Here is an 18,694-nt window from a genome sequence, read left to right on the forward strand (position 1 = left end):
TTGCTCAACCTGATATCTTTCTTGCTCAAAACAAGTTTGAGATGGGAATATTGATGAATATGTCAGATGCTGAAAAGCCTCCAAAGCAGCTGAGAATGAGTGTCAAGTTCCAACATGGGTTCGGGACAAGATTTGAAACAGCCATCCAAAGGGTCATTAAACAGCTGATTACCATTTTTAATGCTCACTGAAGAAGCTGTGCGTATTATGTTAACCACCACCGAAACAGAAATCCCCTTTCAACAAACCCCAGCTTTTGATAATGAGCATTACCAATTGCAAGTGCAAAATAAAAAGGGTCTCCGTCAGGACGACAACATTGGAGCAATTTTTGTTCCAAAAATGTTTCCAAGGATTCCACCTGGAAGCAGAGAGGGCCGCACCAACTACCTTACTAGAGGCATCAAGACAAGAACTCTGTTTGGTAATGAACATGTCGCTCAGGGCTGCCCCCATTCCCCCCCCCCCCCCCCCCCCCACCCCCTCCACTGGTCTGCACAAAGAATAGGATGTTCAGGAGGGGATATGAAGGATCCTCCACTCCACTATAATACGTGATATACCTACCCACTTCAGTACTACCACAGAACTGTCTCCCTTTGTTCCCAAAGCATTCTGAACTGTGCCCTTTGTAACAACCAAGGCAGTTCACACCTACAGTGGAATGTAAGGCATGGAGCCCACATTGAAATTTCCTCAAGAATTGCAGCCAGTCAGCACTTGAACTTGCCTGGAGGAGCTAAACAGCAATTCAAACCACACGCGCACACATCACCAATCACCAACAGAAGAAATCCCAAATTAGGCATGCACTAAGCGGGGTGTTCTGACATATGGATACAGTTGACTCACCCTAGAATGGGACAGATAACGAGACAAACATACCATGGATAGGTGGCATTACCTGCAGCACCACAGTCGCAGCACACCTCATTTCCTGGCATGCCTTTGACCTCAGCAATAATTGACTTGGTCAGTTCCTGCACAGTGTCACTGCTGCCATTTCCATTGTCTCCTTTAAAGGCATTGTTGAGTGCCTCTTCCTTACTGTTCTGTAACACAGAAACCCATCTGAAAGCACAAGGACATATGCGCTAGCCATGAATACTTCGGACTGTGTTAGACTCTAATGATAATCATACCAAAGCACTCATGTGGGCACTGTTTTACTGGATATAGTTCAGTGCCAGTATACACAGTTTGTCAGCATGCAATTAAATAGCCAAATACAAGTTTGACTTCAATTATGGTCTTTGCGTACACATACAAAACAAAATCTATTTGAGTCTGTCTCTGGCATATTATGACATTGGTATGAAACTCAGTTTAGTGGTTAGCACTGTGACCTAAATCAGAAGGTTGGTGGTCACTTGGATGGCTCACCCCAATTGCGAGGTGCTGGTGGTGAACTGTTGCAGTCTTTATGGTGGAGGTTTGCTCACCCACAGTGAGGCGGGGGGGAAGCGGTGAAGACAATGGCCTAATGGTATTATCGCTGGACTGTTAATCCAGAGACCTAGATAATATTCTAGGGACCCAGGTTTGAATCCTGCCATGACAGATGGTGGAATTTGAATTCAGAATCTAAATGATGACCGTGAATCCTTGTCGATTGTCAGGAAAAACCCACCTGGCTCACTGATGTCCTTGAGGGAATGAAACTGCCATCCTTACCTGGTCTGGCCTACAGGCGACTCCAGATCGATAGCAATGTAGTTGACTGAATTGCCCTCTGGGCAATTACAGATGGGCAATAAATGCTGCCTAGCCAGCAACACCCTCTTCCCGTGAATGAATAAAGAAAGTACTGTTACATGGGGAGTAACTGTTACCCATGCCACGTGCTAGCGAGGCAAGGAATAGGGAGAGACAGCAGTCGAACACGTGGCTACAGGGATGGTGTAGGAGGGAGGGATTCAGATATCTGGATAATTGGGGCTCATTCTGGTGTAGGTGGGACCTCTACAAACAGGATGGTCTACACCTGAGCCAGACCGGCACCAATATCCTGGGGATGGAATTTGCTAATGCTCTGCAGGACGGTTTAAACTAATTCAGCAGGGGGCTCGGAACCTGAATTGTAGCTCCAGGTGTACAGAAGGTTGAGTGTAGTGAGGTCGTGAATAAGGTTTCAGGGTCACTGGATTGTACCGGCAGGCAAGAAGGTGGTTTGAAGTGTATCTACTTCAACGCCAGGAGCATCCGGAATAAGATGGGTGAACTTGCAGCATGGGTTGGCACCTGGGACTTCGATGTTGTGGCCATTTCGGAGACATGTGTAGAGCAGGGACAGGAATGGTTGTTGCAGGTTCTGGAGTTTAGACGTTTCAGTAAGATCAGGGGTGGTAAAAGAGGGGGAGGAGTGGCATTGTTAGTCAAGGACAGTATTACGGTGGTAGAAAGGATGTTTGATGAGGACTCATCTACTGGAGGTAGTATGGGCTGAGGTTAGAAACAGGAAAGGAGAGGTCACCCTGTTTACTAGAGGCCTCCGAAAAGTTCCAGAGACGTAGAGGAAAAGATAGCAAAGATTATTCTGGATAGGTGTAAAGTAACAGGGAAGTTGTTATGGGGAACTTTAACTTTCCAAATATTGACTAGAAACACTATGGTTTGAGTACTTTAATGGGTCAGTTTTTGTCTAATGTGTGTAGGAGGGTTTCCTGACACAGTATGTAGATAGGCCAACAAGAGGCGAGGCCACATTGGATTTGGTACTGGGTAATGAGCCTGGCCAGGTGTTAGATTTGGAGGTAGGTTAGCACTTTGGTGATAGTGACCACAATTCAGTTACGTTTACTTTAGCGATGGAAAGGGATAGGTATGTACCGCAGGGCAGGAGTTATAGGTGGGGAAAGGCAATTATGAGGCGATTAGGCAAGACTTAGGATGCATAGGATGAGGAAGGAAACTGCAGGGGCTGGGCACAATCGAAATGTGGAGCTTGTTCAAGGAACAGCTACTGTGTGTCCTTGATAAGTATATACCTGTCAGGGAGGAAGTGGTCGAGTGAGGGAACCGTAGTTTTCTAAAAAAATCTCTTCAGGAGATAATGGGATTCTCCAGCATCTGCAGTTCCAAGATAACAATGTGTGGGGCTGGATGAACACAGCAGGCCAAGCAACATCTTAGGAGCACAAAAGCTGACGTTTCGGGCTTAGACCCTTCATCATAGGCCCAAAATGTCAGCTTTGTGCTCCTAAGATGCTGCTTGGCCTGCTGTGTTCATCCAGCACCACCCTTTGTTATCATAAGTTAAATCTCTTGTCATGAGGAAGAGGAGGCTTATGTAAAGATGAGGCGTGGAGGCTCAGTTAGGGTGCTTGAGTGTTACAAGTTAAAGAGAGAGCCAAGTAAAGCCAGGAGGGGACATGAGAAGTCTTTGAAAGGTAGGATCAAGGAAAACTCTAAAGCTTTCTAAAGGTATGTCAGGAATAAAAGAATGACTAGAGTTAGATTAGGGCCATTCAAAGACAGTAGTGGGAAGTTGTGCGTGGTGTCCGAAGAGATAGGAGAGGTGCTAAATGAATATTTTTTTGTTGGTATTCAAAAAGGAAAAAGACAATGTTGTTGAGGAGAATACTGAGATACAGGCTATTAGACAAGACGGGATTGAGGCTCATAACGAAGAGGGTTGGGCTGGATGGGATTTATCCTAGGATTCTCTGGAAAGCTATGGAGGAGATTGCAGAGCCTTTGGCTTTGATCTTTACGTTGTCATTGCCTACAGGAATAGTGCCGGAAGACTGGAGCATAGCAAATGTTGTCCCCTTGTTCAAGAAGGGGAGTAGAGACAACCCTGGTAATTATAGACCAGTGAGCCTTACTTCGGTTGTGGACAAAGTGTTGGAAAGGATTGAGAGAGATAGGATTTATAATCAAAAAATAGTTTAAAAATCTAGAAAAGAATAATTTGATTACGGATAGTCAACACGATTTTGTGAAGGGTAGGTCGTGCCTCAGAAACCTTACTGAGTTCTTTGAGAAGGTGACCAAACAGGTGGACAAGGGTAAAGCAGTTGATGTGGTGTATATGGATTTCAGTAAAGTGTTTGATAAGGTTCCCCATGGTAGACTATTGCTGAAAATACAGAGGCATGGGATTGAGGGTGATTTAGAAGTTTGGATCAGAAATTGGCTAGCTGGAAGAAGACAGAGGTGGTGGCTGATGGGAAATGTTCACCCTGGGGTTCAGTTACTAGTGGTGTACTGCAAGGATCTGTTTTGGGGCCACCGCTATTTGTCATTTTTATAAATGACCTGGATGAAGGTGTAGAAGGATGGGTTAGTAAATTTGCGAATGACACTAAAGTCGGTGGAGTTGTGGATAGTGCGGAAGGATGTTGCAGTTATAGAGCGACGTAGATAAGCTGCAGAGATGGGCTGAGAGGTGGCAAATGAAGTTTAATGCGGAAAAGCGTGAGGTGATTCACTTTGGGAGTAACAGGAATACAGAGTACTGGGCTAATGGTAAGATTCTTGGTAGTGTGGATGAGCAGAGGGATCTTGGTGTCTATGTGCATAGATCCTTCAAAGTTAACAACCCTATCAACCTGGGTGGCAAGAAAGCGTACGGTGTGTTAGGTTTTATTGATAGAGGGATTGAGTTTCGGAGCCATGAGGTCATGTTGCAGCTGTACAAAACTCTGGTGCGGCCACACTTGGAGTATTGCGTACAGTTCTGGTCGCCGCATTATAGGAAGGATGTGGAAGCATTGGAAAGGGTGCAGAGGAGATTTACCAGGATGCTGCCTGGTACGGAGGGAAGGTCTTATGAGGAAAGACTGAGGGACTTGAAACTGTTTTCGTCAGAGAGAAGGTGGTTAAGAGGTAACCTAATAGAGACATACAAGATGATCAGAGGATTAGATAGGGTGGACAATGAGAGCCTTTTTCCTCTGATGGAGAGAGTTAGCACGAGGGGCCATAGCTTTAAATTGAGGGGTGATAGATATAGGTCAGATGTCAGAGATAGGTTCTTTACTCAGAGAGAGTAGTAAGGGAGTGAAATGCCCTGCCTCCAACAGTAGTAGACTCGACAACTTTAAGGGCATTTAAACGGTTGTTGGATAAACATATGGATGATAACAGTATAGTGTAGGTTAGATGGGCTTCAGATTGGTTTCACAGGTCAGCACAACATTGAGGGCCGAAGGGCCTGTACTGCGCTGTAATGTTCCATGTTCTAACTGGATTTTGACTTGGTGTCAATGAATAAACAATATATTTTCAAGTCTTGATGGTATGTGACTTGAAACAGAGCTTGGAGGGACAGTGTTTCCATGCACCAACAGCAGTTGCTCTTCTAAGTGATACATGCCATGGGTTTGGGAGGTGCTATCAAAGGAACCTCAGTAATTTGCTACAGTGCCTCCTGTAGTGGTACAGATCACTGCTATTGTGCACCAGTGGTAGAGGGAGTGAATTTTTCATGTGGGGGAGTGAGTGTTAATTATGTGGGCTATTTTGTCCCTGATGATCTTAGATTAGGTAAGGTGGGAAGAGGTTCATATTCATCACAAGTACTCGCACAGAGATAATGGGCTGAATGGCCTGTTCAGTCCTCTAAATACTTTGTAGATTTACCAACAACATGTCCGAGTTCATCACGCCTAAGGCCCTAGAAACATTTCTGCTCAATTCAAATACAAGATTCAACCAGAGCAGAGGTTGTGCCCGATCTGCTCAGTGGAAACACATGGAAATGCACTAAGCAAGCAATGGCAGTCACCAAACCTTAAGCAAAAACAAAGGTTTCAGTGTAAAATATCTTACAAAAAAACCATCCTTTTACTCACGCTTGACATTCCTGCTCATCCTCAGCTTGGAAGTGGTATGTTCGATTATCTACACAAAAACAAATGAGATGCCTAAAGTACAGCAGTACAGCTTCAAGATAAATTTGTCCATCATGCCAACACACCACAGATTATACTACACAGCCTGAGGTACTGTCTTTCAAATGAGATGTTTAACCAAAGTCTCATCTATCCTCCTGGGTGAATGCAAAGTTTCTACTACACTATCTCAAGAACTGGAGAAGCTTGATGTCTTTGGCCAATAATTATCCAGCCAGCTAACTAATTGGTGACTTATCTATTTGCTGTTTGAGAGAATTTGCTCCATAGTAAATCACACCTACATTTCTCCATATGTCAACAGCAACTACAATTTGAAGAGCCTGTGGAGCACCTTGGGACCTCCCAAAGTCATAAGAGGTGCTACATAAATGCAAACATGTTCTTTGCCATGTTATATGCTGTACAGTGAACCATACTTACGTGTTATAAGATCAAAGCATCTTTTTTCTTCAAGATTTGGTTTCACTTGGCAAGTCAGCAGCTTAAGTATGGCTGGAGGTCTGTTGATCTGTAAGGGAATTGCAGAAGAAAATGAGAAATACAGAAAAGGAATAAACAGCAATTATTTAAAGCCAATAAAGAAGTGTTTCTTTAAAAAAAGAATCTCTTTCCCAACTGAAGACACCGGTATTTCTCCTCAAGTGCATTTAACTATAAAAATAAAAACTTGAACATTCATTCCAATTGCCATAAAAGGTAGAGAGCAATTTAATTAAATCAACATAAATAAAATTTTGATTATTTATCTGGTCATCATTAGTTTGTTTTACAAGAATGTGTGCTAATTGGCCACCACATTTCTGCTAGAACTTTGAAAGTGGTGCACTTATGTGAAGACTTTTGGATGTTCGATGGTTATGAAAGGCGCTATGTTTATACCAAGTCTCTCTTTCTACAGGTTGTCTCTCAAATGCAGCGAAGTCTGTAGGTGTGTGCCAACATGTACACTTTGGTTTCACCTCATACAATTGAGTTAGAGATCCTGCACCCACCTTACCCAGACAGTTCAACAAAATGAACCCAGTGGACAATCCATAGGACAGTGTTTTGTACTTTGTCAGAGTGCCTGCACTTTGACAGTAAAAGCCTGCTAATCCACCACCAAGTGCAACACAGCCATGCCCCACCCTGTCTACATTCAACATGCACACATATCTGGACTGGGCTGCTTGACATCTACAATAATTTATGGCCTTGGTTGGCTTGTCATCCCCTCTACGGTACAGTTGCTCAACAATGGAGGAGCACCAACACTGTCACTCAGATCAACCTTACAGACCAGAATCAAACTTTAGGCATTCCCAACACATGGCTCACACACTGGAAAATTACACTGTTGCTTCTGAACATTTTTCTATCAGAACCAAAAAAAAACGTAGTTTTGAATTACTGTTCATCAGATCTTGGTGTTAGATTCCAATAGAGAATTGTCACATTCATTCAATGTCTGTTTCTATAACAGAAGGTAGAAGAAAATAAAAGAAATGAGTGCTTGAGCTACAGATGATACTATATAGATAACTTACGCTACTATGATATTTACTTACAGTACTGTGCGATATGGTGAGGTAGCCATATTTAACTCCACACTTCCTCTTCTGCCACACTCTTCGGATCCTGGAAGGTGAGACAAAGAAACATCACGTTTACAAACTAAATGTAACTGATGGACCAGACTAGAGGTACGATATCCACCACCCTTCTGATTTTTAGACTATCATAATTTACTGCATTTTTTAAAAAATCTCATTTGATCCCTGGCTCTTTTGCCAAAATTTCTTGAATCAAAATCTTTGGTTACGGACCCTCCAGCGAATTGAAAGAGTTTGCCTTGATTTGTCCTATCAAAACATAACATGATATCATGTACCTCCATCAAATCTCCCATTAATATTTTCTCTAGAGCAGAAAACAATCTCACAATAGTGGCAGGTAGCGGCATAATGGTAACATAGTGAGTCGATTAGCAATTCAGGACCCTAGGCTAATGGGCCAGGGACGGGGGGTTTGAAAGCCATCCCGGTAGATAAGGAAATCAGAATTCAATGCAAAAATTTCGAACTAAAATGTGAATTGAAACCTTTGACAATTGTCATAAAAATCCATCTGGTTCACCAACTTTTTTTGGGAAGGCAATCAACCATCCCTACTTGGTCTGACCTAAATGTGACTCCAATCCTACAGCAATGTAGTAGACTCTTAATTGCCCTCTCAAACTGCCTGGAGAGTCAAATCAGTTCAAAAGCAACTAGTGATGGGCAATAAATATTGGCTTTGCTATTAATGCCCACATCTCATACAAGGATAGAAAGCTCATTGCAGCTCCAAGACGGCATTGTGATTTGAAAGTGAAGGATTTTCAGGTCGAGGGATGGCACAGTTAAACTTTTCCCATTTCTTACCCATCACTCTTTTTGTTTAGAAAACCAGATTTTTCCGTGCCAAGTAGACGGTTCCCTGGGAGTGGGTGTATGCTGTAGCCTGAATTTTTCCTGTTCAAACCATCCTGAAAAAAATGGAGAAACAAAGAGCTTGGAATGGGGAAACAGCAGTGAGTAGCAAGCCAGTTCATCTCCCAGCAATCAGCAAAACCATACAGGGAAATGTTATTAATCATGACTCTCAATGTTAAGAATTAGTAGGAACTGGAGCCCCCCACCCTCGCCCAAAATATCAAACATATCCAAAGAAATCATCTTGTTCTAACTTCAAGTCATTGAAATAACATGATGGACAACGATTTGAACAGCAATATAGAAGACTTTCTCAATATGCCTCAATCCTTTGTGTATTTAATCAGAAGATAAACATGAACAGTACGAACCATTCAGCCCAATTTATTCCTTCTAGTCAGAAGAAATTAGCGTCACCATTCTCCCACCCACACTGCAATCACCCTCAAATATACTACTGCTACCAAATACTAGTGTTCACAAAGCAGCATCTGCTTCCATAGGTTTAGGCTTCCCTGCGTACATAGAGGATACCAGCTCTCCATCTCCACCATCTTATTGAACCTCTTCTCTACCTTTCTGATGTCTTAGTATTTGTTTGATGTTCAAATCTTGTTTGAACTGTAACTTCCCTCCCTCCCACCATACTCACTGTATGTAATCTACAGATAGCTTGGCACCCAAAATTTTATGTAAGTTTAGGTTCTTTCACAGCATCACTCTCTCCAGATCCATAATATCATCCAGCTTTGTAAAGGCCAGAGTCTATGTTTCTCCTGTGGCTTCTTCAATGATCCATGTACCTGCAGCTATTAAGATCTCTCACTCTAGAATCCCTTACTTAAAACCTCTTCACCTGCTTTGCTGGAAATTCAGTCAAAATCAAAATACTGCTATTGCTGGAAATTCAATCAAATCAGATAATTCTGGAAATACTCAGCAAGTCTGGCAACCCCTGTAGAATGTGAAACAGATTTAAATGCTTGGAGTCAAGGCCTTTCTTCAGAACTCTGATTAACCCCAAATATTAAGGCAGTCTCTCTACAGATGCTGTCAGATCTGCTGAGCACCTCCTTTATAAGCCTTCTTAAAATGGAGTTTTTTGACCAAGCTTTCGATCCTCAAAATCTCTTCCTCTAGCCCACCACCAATGGCAGGATCAGGGAGGTGAACGTGTTGGAGAGGAATAGTGAATGCGATAAGATCTCCAGTAACACATCGGTTTCGGTTACTAAACAATCCAGGAAAGCACTCAGCTCGGAGTGTCACTGGGCTTTAGAAAGTGCTATGCCAACAAAAGTTGATCAAAAGATCAGAACTCAGCACTTGGAAGACTCTTCTCTATCAGCTTATGGTAGTCTTCATTTGCTCAAGAATCTTTATATCTTTTCCTGTAACCACTTGCTCTTCTTCAGAAAGGTACTGATAAGATTTGTCATTGGCAGACCCATGACTATCGTCCTCGCTCAAACTCCTATCCAGCTGTCACCATCTTTGATCCTTATCCAATATACTGCACAAGTCCCTTCCTCTTCCCACTTAGCAGCCTCCTTCAAGGATCTTCTTGCTTTGCTGGGGGTACACTTGGTGCTGTTTTTACTTACCTCTTTGTGATCCACTTGGAGTACTGATCTCAAGGAGTCCCTGATCTGGGTCAGCTGTTTCATCTCATCATCTTGTGCTTGTTTCAGCTTCGGACCAACAAGAAAATAAAACTCATGTTACAGCAAGAAGAGATCTGCCCAAAGGTTTAAGCCAGCACACAACAGGTTATTACAGGTAGGCCAGTAAACAAAAATGTTCAACTTCCTTGCACCCTTCTTAAAGTTCTCTGATATTAAAAATAGATGAACCACAAAAATGGTGCATCAATAGCTGGCCATCAGAAAGAACCCTAACTTTACAGAGAAGCATTGTAAATAGTTGTAGGAATAGGCCATTCGGCCCTTCAAGCCTACACCACTATTCAATGTGATCATACCTGATCATGCAATCTCAGTATCCCATTCCGACCCTCTCCCCATACTCCTTGATCCCTTTAGCTTCCAGGGCCACCTCCAGCTCTCTCTTGAATATATCTAATGAACTGGCCCCAACAGCTTTCATGAATTCCACTGGTTCACGAATCTGAGTGAAGAAATTCTTCCTCATTTCAGTGCTGAATGGCTTACCCTTTATTCTTAGTCTGTGACCCCTTAGTCCTGTACTTCCCCGACATCAGGAACATTCTTCCCGCATTTAGCCTATCCATCTAGCCTTGATGCTTCATGATGCACTATTACAATATTAGCATTCATGGAATGAATTACATTTAGATAGCACCTTTAATATAGCAGAATCAGCACTTTAGCAAAGCATAAATCAGACAAAATACCTGACACCAAACCACAGAGGCAGAGACTAAAAGAAAGAGAGGTCTGGCCAGTTTACTTCGAAGCAAAAGGAAGACATTTGTACAGGAGACTTTTTTGGCTAGCCTGCCTACCATCTCTGGTCAATGTAAGAGACCCAATTGTGCCATTTAAAAGAAAAGAAGTGACACGTGGAAGCCTTAGTCAGTATTTGCCATTGCAACCAACACCAAAGAGAAGATGATCTAGTTGCTTATTGAATTTGTGGAATCTTGCTGTGCACAATTTGACTACCATGTTTCCTACATTAAAAAAAGTGGCTGCACTTCAAAAAGGACTTTCAATGTCTTTAGGTTGTAAAAGGCACAATATAAATGCAAGTTTCTTCTTTTACATCCATCTGAAAAGCGGGCAAGGCTTCAGTTTAAGACATCACATGGAAAACAGCATGTTTTGGTGTAATACTGGCCAGCCGAGGGCACTTCTCATTTTCATTATCGTCCAGTGTTTGAACAAAGTAACCTGACACATTCCTTGCTCCAGAGATAATGGGAACTGCAGATGCTGGAGAATTCCAAGATAATAAAATGTGAGGCTGGATGAACACAGCAGGCCAAGCAGCATCTCAGGAGCACATGTACTCTTGTAACACATTGCAGGCCAACAGCCAATCAAGTTGCAGTTTCCATGGTTCCGCAAGGGGATGCCACCTTATAAACCAGAGCCAGCCCATTCACTGGAAATGTTAAGAACATCTTCTCTTCCTAAAGGGCAATAGGACAGACATATAGGATTCTGCCCCACACAGCAGAGTAGTTACAAGCTCATTAATTTTACATGAGAGATTGATATTTTATTGTTGCCCAGGGCTAATAAAGGGACCAAGGAAACGTCAGAAAGGGTTAGAGGGTTAAGTGTCCAGTTCCTGTTCCTAAGTTCAATCCAGAAATCAACATGTGAGAAAATGTTTTGCACATTGGCAGGAAGAATAGATGATCTGGATATGAAGAAAGAATGACAGAAAGCAGCAGCAGAGAGGGATTTGGGGGTCCTCATGTATTATTCATAAAAATGCTAGCACACAAGGTCAGTAGGTAATAGGGAAGGCAAATAAAAAAAGTTTGGTTTTGCAAATTGAATGGACTATAAAAATATGGAGTTTTGTTACACCTAGGTCCACCTTGGGTACTATGAACAGTTTTGGCTCCTTTATCTATGGAAAGTTCAACTGGCATTATAGACTGTGTAATAATGATGGTTTCCTCTGGTAATTCCAGGTATGATGATTTTCTAATGAGGAGAGATTGAGTATGTTGAGCTTGTACTTATCGGAGTTTAGAAGAATAAGATGCAACTTTATTGAAACATAAGATTCTTAGTGGAGTTGAGAAGGTAGATGCTGAGAAGTGGTTTCCCTTGTGGCAGTGCCTAGGCCCATAGAGCATTATCTCAAAGAAAAGGATCATCTATTTATGACAGAGATGAGAAAGAAATTTTTTTTAATGTGGAATTCTTTACTGCAGAAAGCTACAGTTAAGTATATTCAAGGCTGACATTTTTAAATCAGTAAGGGAATGAAGGATTACAAGGAAAAGATCAGAAAGCAGAGTAGAGGATTTTCAAAATTAGCCATGATCTTATTGAATGGTGAAGCAGACCTGATGGGCTGAATGGCCTAAATCTAGACATACATCAATGGTCAACCTGTGAAAGGTCCAATCATGTCACAACAGAAAAAATAGGAACTGGCTGAAATTGGAAAAGGAATTGACCTTATAGGGATTGAACATTGATAATTCGCCATAACCAGGATGGAGGCAGCAATCACTAGACAGCATGATCTATAGTGTCACACTTCAGTTTTTCCGACTTCACCTAGCATGGGGCTGTGTTAGTTAATTACTTGGTTTTGCAAATGCATACCAGTGTTGTCAACTTCCCAGCAGTGTCCTGGAATCATGAAGATTAATTTTGACATTGCCAAGACCAACTCAGATTCTCTCCATTTCTGTTTCACAAAAAGCAAACAGACTTACACTTGTACAGTGTTCGTCATGGCCACTGACGAGCTAAAAGCACTTTAAAGCTAAAGAAGTACTTTCTGTATTGTCAGTGCTACTATGTGGGAAACATAGCAGCGAATTTGCATTCAGCAAACAACAATGTGATAATGAGCAGGTAATCGGTTTTTTGAAATTGATAGAAGGATAATTATTGACCAGAACTCCTGCATCCACTCGAACACTGAAACCCTACAGTGCAGAAAGAGGCCATTCAGCCCATTGGAGGGCTGGTGCAGACTCAAAGACCATCACACCCTAATCCAGCCCCCTGCTCTTTCCCGCTAGCCCCACATTTATCATGGCTAATCCATTCGACCTGCACATTTTTAGACTGTGGGAGGAAATCAGAACACCCAGAGGAAACCCACACAGACACAGGAGGAATGTGCAAACTTCAGCCAATCACCAAGGCTGGAATCCAACCCAGGTCCCTGGCACTTTCAGGCAGCAGTGCTAACCACTGAGCAGAATACAAAAACAAACTGCTGGAGGAACGCCACAGGTTTGGCAACATCTGTGACAAGAAAACACAGAGTTAACATTTTGAGTCTAGTGGTCCTTCTTCTGAAGAAGAGTCGCTTTCTGTTTTTGTTTCAGATTTCCAGTATCCACAGTTCTTTGTTTTATTTTAAATGGTTTAATAGCTCATCCAAAAGCTGAAACCTTCAATAGTACAGCACCTACTCAGCATTGCAAGGGAGCATCAGCTTTCATTTTTATGTTCAATGCTCTGGAGTGGGAGCTGAACCCTGTATCCTGTGATTCAGAGGCAAGTCTGTTACCAACAGAGTCACATCTGACATGTTAAAGCTTTAAAAATAATGGAGATAGTGAGGAAAAGGTTGATTGACTAAGGATCAAGCATTGTCCAATTGGGTGACAATTAATTGGCGCACTTTACAATTGGCTGTGGGTAGGGGATGCTTGCACAATGATGGATGTGTCAAGTAAATAATGGACAGTAGGGATGTGGTTGTTGCAGGAGTGAGAGATCATGTGCTGATACAGTCTGGAAAAGTCCCAAGTTCAATTGATGGAGTCATTGAGAAGGAAGATAGCCAAGCGACTCAAACACAGCAGATGGCATTGCAGTTGTTATTTTATTAATCCGGAGAATTCGAATCCCACCTTAGCAATGATAGATCATCAATTTAGTTTATGAGAAAAACGATATTTGGAAGTAAAACATGATCCTTTCAGTAAAAATTGAGGCTGTTGCAAAAAACCACCTGGGCTTATACAATTCACCTAGAGAAGGAAAACCATCTTTACTAAGTGCCAGCTGTTTGAGATTTCAATCCCTATATCAACTACTTCTCTGAATGAGACTACCGAGTCCCTCAAATATCTTAAAATGTGGGAAAGCCTTTGGAGCACTGAAACCACAACCTTCACGAGGGCAACTTGGGATGGCAATAAATCTCAGTCTGTACACAACTTGAAAACAAAACTCCAGAAAAAGGGGGTGGGAAAATGGTGAGATTACACAGAGTCATAAAGTCATACAGTGCAGAAACAGACCCTCTTCCAACCAGCACATTGCCAACCATAACCCCAAACTAAACTAGTCCCACCTGCCCGCGCATGGCCCTCCAAACTTTTCTTATTCATGTACTTGTCTATATGGTTTTTAAACATAGTAACCGTGCCCACAACCACCACTTTCTTGGGAACTTCATTCCACACCTGAACTACTCTGTAAAGAAACGGACCTCATGTCTTTTTCAAATCTTTCTCCTCTCACCTTAAAAGACCTAGACTTGAAATCCTCCATCCTAGGGAAAGGTCACCACTATCCACCTTTTCTATATCCCTCATTATTTTATAAACATCTATAAAGGTCACCCCTCAATTTCCCACGGTCCAGTAGAAAAAGTCCCAGCCTATCCAGCCTTTGCTTATAACTCAAACCCTCCATTCCTGGCAACATCCTGATAACTCTCTTCTGAATCCTCTCCAGCTTAATAATATCCTCCCTAGAAGAGGGTGACCAGTACTGGACACAGTACTCCTGAAGAGACCTCACTAATGTCTTGTACAACCTCAACATAACACCTCAACTCCTACACTCAAAGGTCTGAGCAATGAAGGCAATCCTTACTATTGCTGTGACAATACTTCATCATTCAAAAGGGAACTTCATACACTTGGCAGGTTAAATATTTAAAAGGTAGGTCAGGAAAATAACAGCATGATGGGACTAAACTGAATTGCAGACAGGTGGAGAGACATAAGCGGTTTGATTTTCTGCAGCAGCATTTCAACAATACTCACAGAGTGTACAATCGCAGCTAGTTTTTCCACAAAAGGTGACAAGCTTTCAGCTGCCTTAAGACCATCCTGGAAAAAACTTTAAAAGAGAAAATGAAACAAAAAGGTAAATAAAAGGATTTGTGTTGGCTTTGAACTTTATAAAAGAGTAATGGACATTCAATTCAGAATGTTGGGTGCATATCCCACAATTTCAGTCCTCAGGGAATGAATGTGGAAAACAGAACATCTCACAAAGATTTCAATAAATTGTTTGAATGAAAGACAGGCTGGATGTTGCAAATGGGCCACTGAAAAGCTTCTCATGAGTTGATGGATGAAGCCAATATGTACAGAATACTTCCACACAGAAGCCCCCTATTTCACTCTTTCAAATCACTGTTTAATTCCCAGTCTATGGGTAATAATTTTCAGCTGGATAATAAGTAGTCTCAGTCATCAGGGGCCAGTGGGAGGTTAGAAGCCAGATCAGAAGTCACTCATTTTGTTAAAATCACTAGCCAGTGACTATCTTGCAGATGGCATATGCAAAATAATGTGCGACTGTGCCGCCCACCACAGTAGATTGGCCTGTTAAAATTCATAATCAAGAGGAACAGGAACTTAAGGGTAAAAAAGAAGAATCACCCAACAGCTTTGGCTGAGGAAAGAAGAAAAATTGAATTAGTTTTTTTTGATAAAATAAACTAGACTTGTCATGTAAAATATTGCAGAGAGGCTAAATTACAATGACAACTTCTTCCCCTGCTGTGACATCATAATCAGCTACAACCAAAACCTCAATTCCTAAAGCTCACTGGAGATTTCAGCGTCATTACTGAATAATTTGACACAGGCTGAAACAACAACTTTAAAACAAACAGTGATATACTCAGTGTTGGAAATCCAAAAGGAACAAAATGCTGCAAACACTCAGGGGTTCAGGCAGCATCTGGGGGGAATAAAAGGTATGACTAAACTTTCCAATAAGAGAAAGGGATCAGTAGTTAGAAACATTCGTGACACATATTTAAACAATCCTTATGGGGAGGTGATGGTCTAATGGTATTATCACTGGTCTGTTAATCCAGAGACCTGAGAACATTCTGGGGACCCAGGTTCAAATCCTGCGACAGCAGATGGTGAGATTTGAATTCAATAAATATTTGGAATTAGGAATCTAAGGATGACCATTAATCCGTTGTTGATTGGTGGAGAAAATCCCATCTGGTTCACTATGCCCTTTAGGGAAGGAAGCTGCCAGCCTTAGCTGGTCTGGTCTACATGTAACCCACAGCAATGTGATGGACTCTTAACTGCCCTCTGGGCAATTAGGGATGGATAATAAATGCTGCCTACCAGTGACACCCTCATCCTGAGAATGAATAAAAAGGAAAAAAATTCAAAAAGCTACATTGCAAACTTTGATCTAAGTGTCAATTCACAGATTAAGTTCAAAAATATCGGAGAAAAAAGGTCCTTTTAGGAATGGATTGTTGATGCCAACCTCATACATACACAGGGATCAGCTAAAACATGACATACTTTTGCTGGGCATGGAAGTACTTGATGAGGCTCTGGAGTAGGTCAGGGCCTTCTCGAATCTTTATTTCGTTCACCTTGAGAAGATACTGCAAAACAAAGTGTAATCCATTCACATTGAGAACATCACCCCACTCTCCCACCACCAGTGTACCTACTCCCCAAAATTAAAACTGCATAACTGGAAGTCCTGCAGAGCCCGCTGATTGATGACATGGACCCACCATCAACAGGAATGGCGGAGAGTTATTAATGATATGCAAAAGGTAGAGGTCAAGCCAGACATGGTTTGCTCTCTGCTGTTAGCAGGTAAGGAAAAGAGTCTAATGACTTATAATATCTCAGAGATAAAAATATGAATGTAGTTTAGAAGCATTACAATGCAGGACTTTGCTGTTTTGGAGGCAAATATAGCAGCTATTGTGCGCTTAGTGGTACCCGACGATAGAAACAAGACAGGCTTGCATTTAAATAACACCTTTCATAATCTTATGCCTAAAAACACTTTACAGTCACTTTCACAGTGTTGTTTAACTGGCAGGCTCTATCGGAGATCAAAGGCTCTGGTTGCAGGTCTCACTGCCAGAGATGGCAGCTCATCTTTGCAAGGTAGTAGCTCTGCTAGTCTCACACACCCAACCTAAGCTCACAACTGCCAGTACACCCAAGCCATAGGCATAGGAATGGCAGGTGGGGCTTCAGGCCAATGTTGGGGGGAGTGGGGCAGCCAGTTGTCATAGGTGATGCTGAGGTGGGAGGGAGTGGGGGTGAAAAATCAGCAGCAATGAAATGGGCTGGCTCTCAGAACATCTCAACCTGCTCCCATCACCCTAAATGCTTCTCTCCAGCGGCCAGCAATGGACTCTTTTAGGGTCTCGATTGTTGATGGAAGGGAAAGGCATCCACATTCCTTACCCCCATCCACCCCAGAAATAATCAGTTCAGGGGCAGGGAGGTGATGGGTCCCAAATGTCCCTCTCCCTTGCAATTTGCCGCAGGGGAGGGCAATAAATGTCACCAAGCTAGACCAGACAATTAATAAAAAAACTGTGTTCTAACTTCAAGAGATTTGCTGACATCTAATTGATACCGCTTGAACTGCATCAGGTACAACTGCAACACAGACTTTGCAAGTGTAACATTTCCAGGTGGGTGCATGTTAACACACAACTATTCCTAAAGCCAAGAATTTGCGAATGAGGCCAACACAATAAAGAGGAGCTGCAGGGTTACAAGGAGAAGATGGGAGACTGGTAATGTGTGATAATAAAATGTGAGGCTGGATGAACACAGCAGGCCAAGCAGCATCTCAGGAGCACAAAAGCTGTGTGAATTGCTCACTCAGACAGCTGCTGTTGACACAACAGGCTGGAAGACCTCCTCGTACATAATTAGAATCATAGATTAGACTGGTGTCAGCCGTGGCTTGACAGTAATGTACTCTCAAGGCAGAAGGCTAAGGATTCACATCCAGAGACTTGAGCCTATAATAAAGGCCAACTCCAAGGGAGAGCTGCACTATCAGAGATGCCAATTTTCAGCTGAGGTATTAAATTAAGGCTCCATCTGTCCTCATTGACAGAGGTAAAGTGGGTATAATTGAAAGTTATTTTAGGTGTATTTTGGGATACCTGGAGGTCACAATACAAATTGGGACGATTTTCTTTCTAACAGCACGGACAGAAATAAGTCTCTAACATTGAAAAAAACATGTAAATTCACCTCACACATTTGGAGTTGGAACATCTTTCGCTCTTTGTCCAGGTCATCCACAAGTTCAGCTGCACCGATTTCCGAACGACTCAATCCAAACTGCTTGGCACGGTCTTTCTTTTCCTTTTCAATTTTATTACTGAAAAGTAAAAGAGAGGTACAAAACAAGACAACAACTCAGCTAAAATGCAGTCAAAATTGGTCAGATGCACGCTGCCTTGCATTGCCTGTTCCAAGTGGCTCCAAACATTGTGACATATGCAGGGTTTTCCCCAATGATTTCAAGGTGCTTTTCCTTTGTGTGATATCCCTCAATATCTGATACTAACTGTAATGCGGGCATGAAATGGGGATTTCCAGGTTGCTGTGGATACAATCACAGTTCATGATTTGAGAGGTTATAATTATCCAGGAAGATTGAACAGATATCGGCTCTTTCTTCCCCTGAAAGAAAGAAGATT

At 42.2% G+C, this 18,694-nt stretch overlaps 1 protein-coding gene across 2 annotated transcripts in view; it reads right to left on the reverse strand.

Annotated features, from left to right (window-relative positions):
- LOC125465001 (arf-GAP with SH3 domain, ANK repeat and PH domain-containing protein 2-like) overlaps positions 1 to 18,694 on the reverse strand; it is a 78,525-nt gene that overhangs the window by 25,174 nt on the left and 34,657 nt on the right. For both annotated transcript variants that reach the window (XM_048558024.2, XM_048558023.2), the window contains exons 6-14: positions 18,243 to 18,372; positions 16,524 to 16,609; positions 15,003 to 15,078; positions 9,919 to 10,005; positions 8,264 to 8,367; positions 7,409 to 7,478; positions 6,282 to 6,369; positions 5,799 to 5,847; positions 905 to 1,071 (exon numbers count right to left, since the gene is read on the reverse strand). In XM_048558024.2, the coding sequence (XP_048413981.1) occupies positions 905 to 1,071; positions 5,799 to 5,847; positions 6,282 to 6,369; positions 7,409 to 7,478; positions 8,264 to 8,367; positions 9,919 to 10,005; positions 15,003 to 15,078; positions 16,524 to 16,609; positions 18,243 to 18,372 (857 nt within the window). The remainder of the gene's footprint in view (positions 1 to 904; positions 1,072 to 5,798; positions 5,848 to 6,281; positions 6,370 to 7,408; positions 7,479 to 8,263; positions 8,368 to 9,918; positions 10,006 to 15,002; positions 15,079 to 16,523; positions 16,610 to 18,242; positions 18,373 to 18,694) is intronic.

The sequence above is a fragment of the Stegostoma tigrinum genome, chromosome 24 (genome assembly GCF_030684315.1).
Source record: "Stegostoma tigrinum isolate sSteTig4 chromosome 24, sSteTig4.hap1, whole genome shotgun sequence".
NCBI lineage: Eukaryota > Metazoa > Chordata > Chondrichthyes > Orectolobiformes > Stegostomatidae > Stegostoma > Stegostoma tigrinum.